A 1,188-nucleotide genomic window follows, 5' to 3' on the forward strand; every position below is an offset into this window, starting at 1 on the left:
CAAGAGTCTTCAGATGATGGCGCAAGTAAACCGCTTTAGGCTTCCAGTGTGCACAAGAAACTCTTATACGTATTATTATAACTGGTGCACTTTGGTGTTGGTTTGATGTTGATGGTGTAAAAGTCCCACTTATCATAACTGCTGGTTAGCTTACAAAGTTAGAGGCTTCCCAGATTAATTAGGATATCTGGATAACAAGGACTTTAAATTTTTTTTTTTTCTTGGACATGCTGTGTAAATGATATGTGTGTGTGTCCCACACCTCAGCAGTGTACCTTTGGGGAAGCTGAGTCCCCAGGCAGCCACCATGGGGGACGAGAGCGAGTGGATGAAGCTCCCCATTGACCAGAAATGTGAACACAAGGTGAGCCTCTCATTTATGCTTGTCCTCTGTGAATGTATTTATTTTTTTCCTTCAAAAATATTTGTAAATGTTTCTACACAGCTCTTTTACTTGATATTTGATTTTTAATAAAAGTTATTTCACAATTTGTCTTGATCCATGTAAGGAAATTATAAAAAGTTTACTGTTCATCTGGAATTGGCGTTTTCAGCGGGAGAAACGTTTTGTCACTCAAGATGAAACACATTTGCTCAGTGCTGAGAGTGGTCCTGTTGCTGAGGTTGGAGTCATCCTGTAATCTCTTATGAACTACCTCCACTCTGCTGAAACTTCTGTCCACAGTTGCTCTGCTTCTACATCTGCAATGTTTCTAATTCAGGTTGGGTTGACACACGCAGCTTAGAGGAGCTGTTTGGGGTACTGCAGCTGTACGCCCCAGTACTTTAGAAATGTGAATATGTGAAGGATGTTGTATTGTGTGTGTGTGTGTGTGTGTGTGTGTGTGTGTGTGTGTGTGTGTGTGTGTGTGTGTGTGTGTGTGTGTGCAAGAGTTGTGTTAAGTAAGAAGTTATTTTAGTTAGTGGGGGGTTTAGTTTTTTTTTTTAAAGTGGGTTTTTTGTGTATTAATAGCTACTATAGCCTGTTTTACAATAGTACCTACTTGAATGGACTCCGTATGGTTCAACAGTTTTCTCATTAGGTTATTGTACCTGGTACAAGGTACTTATTTTAGTACCTGCTTGCCCGGGGTTCCAAGTGATCCAAGCGGGTACTAAAATCTGACGTCGTCAGACTGGATGCCACCGATTGGCTGGTCAGTAGCGTCACACGATGAGTCATGAGAT

General features: G+C 41.1%; 1 protein-coding gene across 4 annotated transcripts in view; it reads left to right on the forward strand.

Moving 5' to 3' along the window:
* Positions 1 to 1,188, forward strand: part of ckap5 (cytoskeleton associated protein 5) — a 44,866-nt gene that overhangs the window by 7,501 nt on the left and 36,177 nt on the right. For all 4 annotated transcript variants that reach the window (XM_005750555.2, XM_005750553.2, XM_005750554.2 and 1 more), the window contains exon 2: positions 268 to 364. In XM_005750555.2, the coding sequence (XP_005750612.1) occupies positions 308 to 364 (57 nt within the window). In that variant the 5' untranslated portion in view covers positions 268 to 307. The remainder of the gene's footprint in view (positions 1 to 267; positions 365 to 1,188) is intronic.

Source organism: Pundamilia nyererei, unplaced genomic scaffold (genome assembly GCF_000239375.1).
Source record: "Pundamilia nyererei isolate P.nyererei 1_Seehausen unplaced genomic scaffold, PunNye1.0 scaffold00278, whole genome shotgun sequence".
Classification (NCBI taxonomy): Eukaryota; Metazoa; Chordata; class Actinopteri; order Cichliformes; family Cichlidae; genus Pundamilia; species Pundamilia nyererei.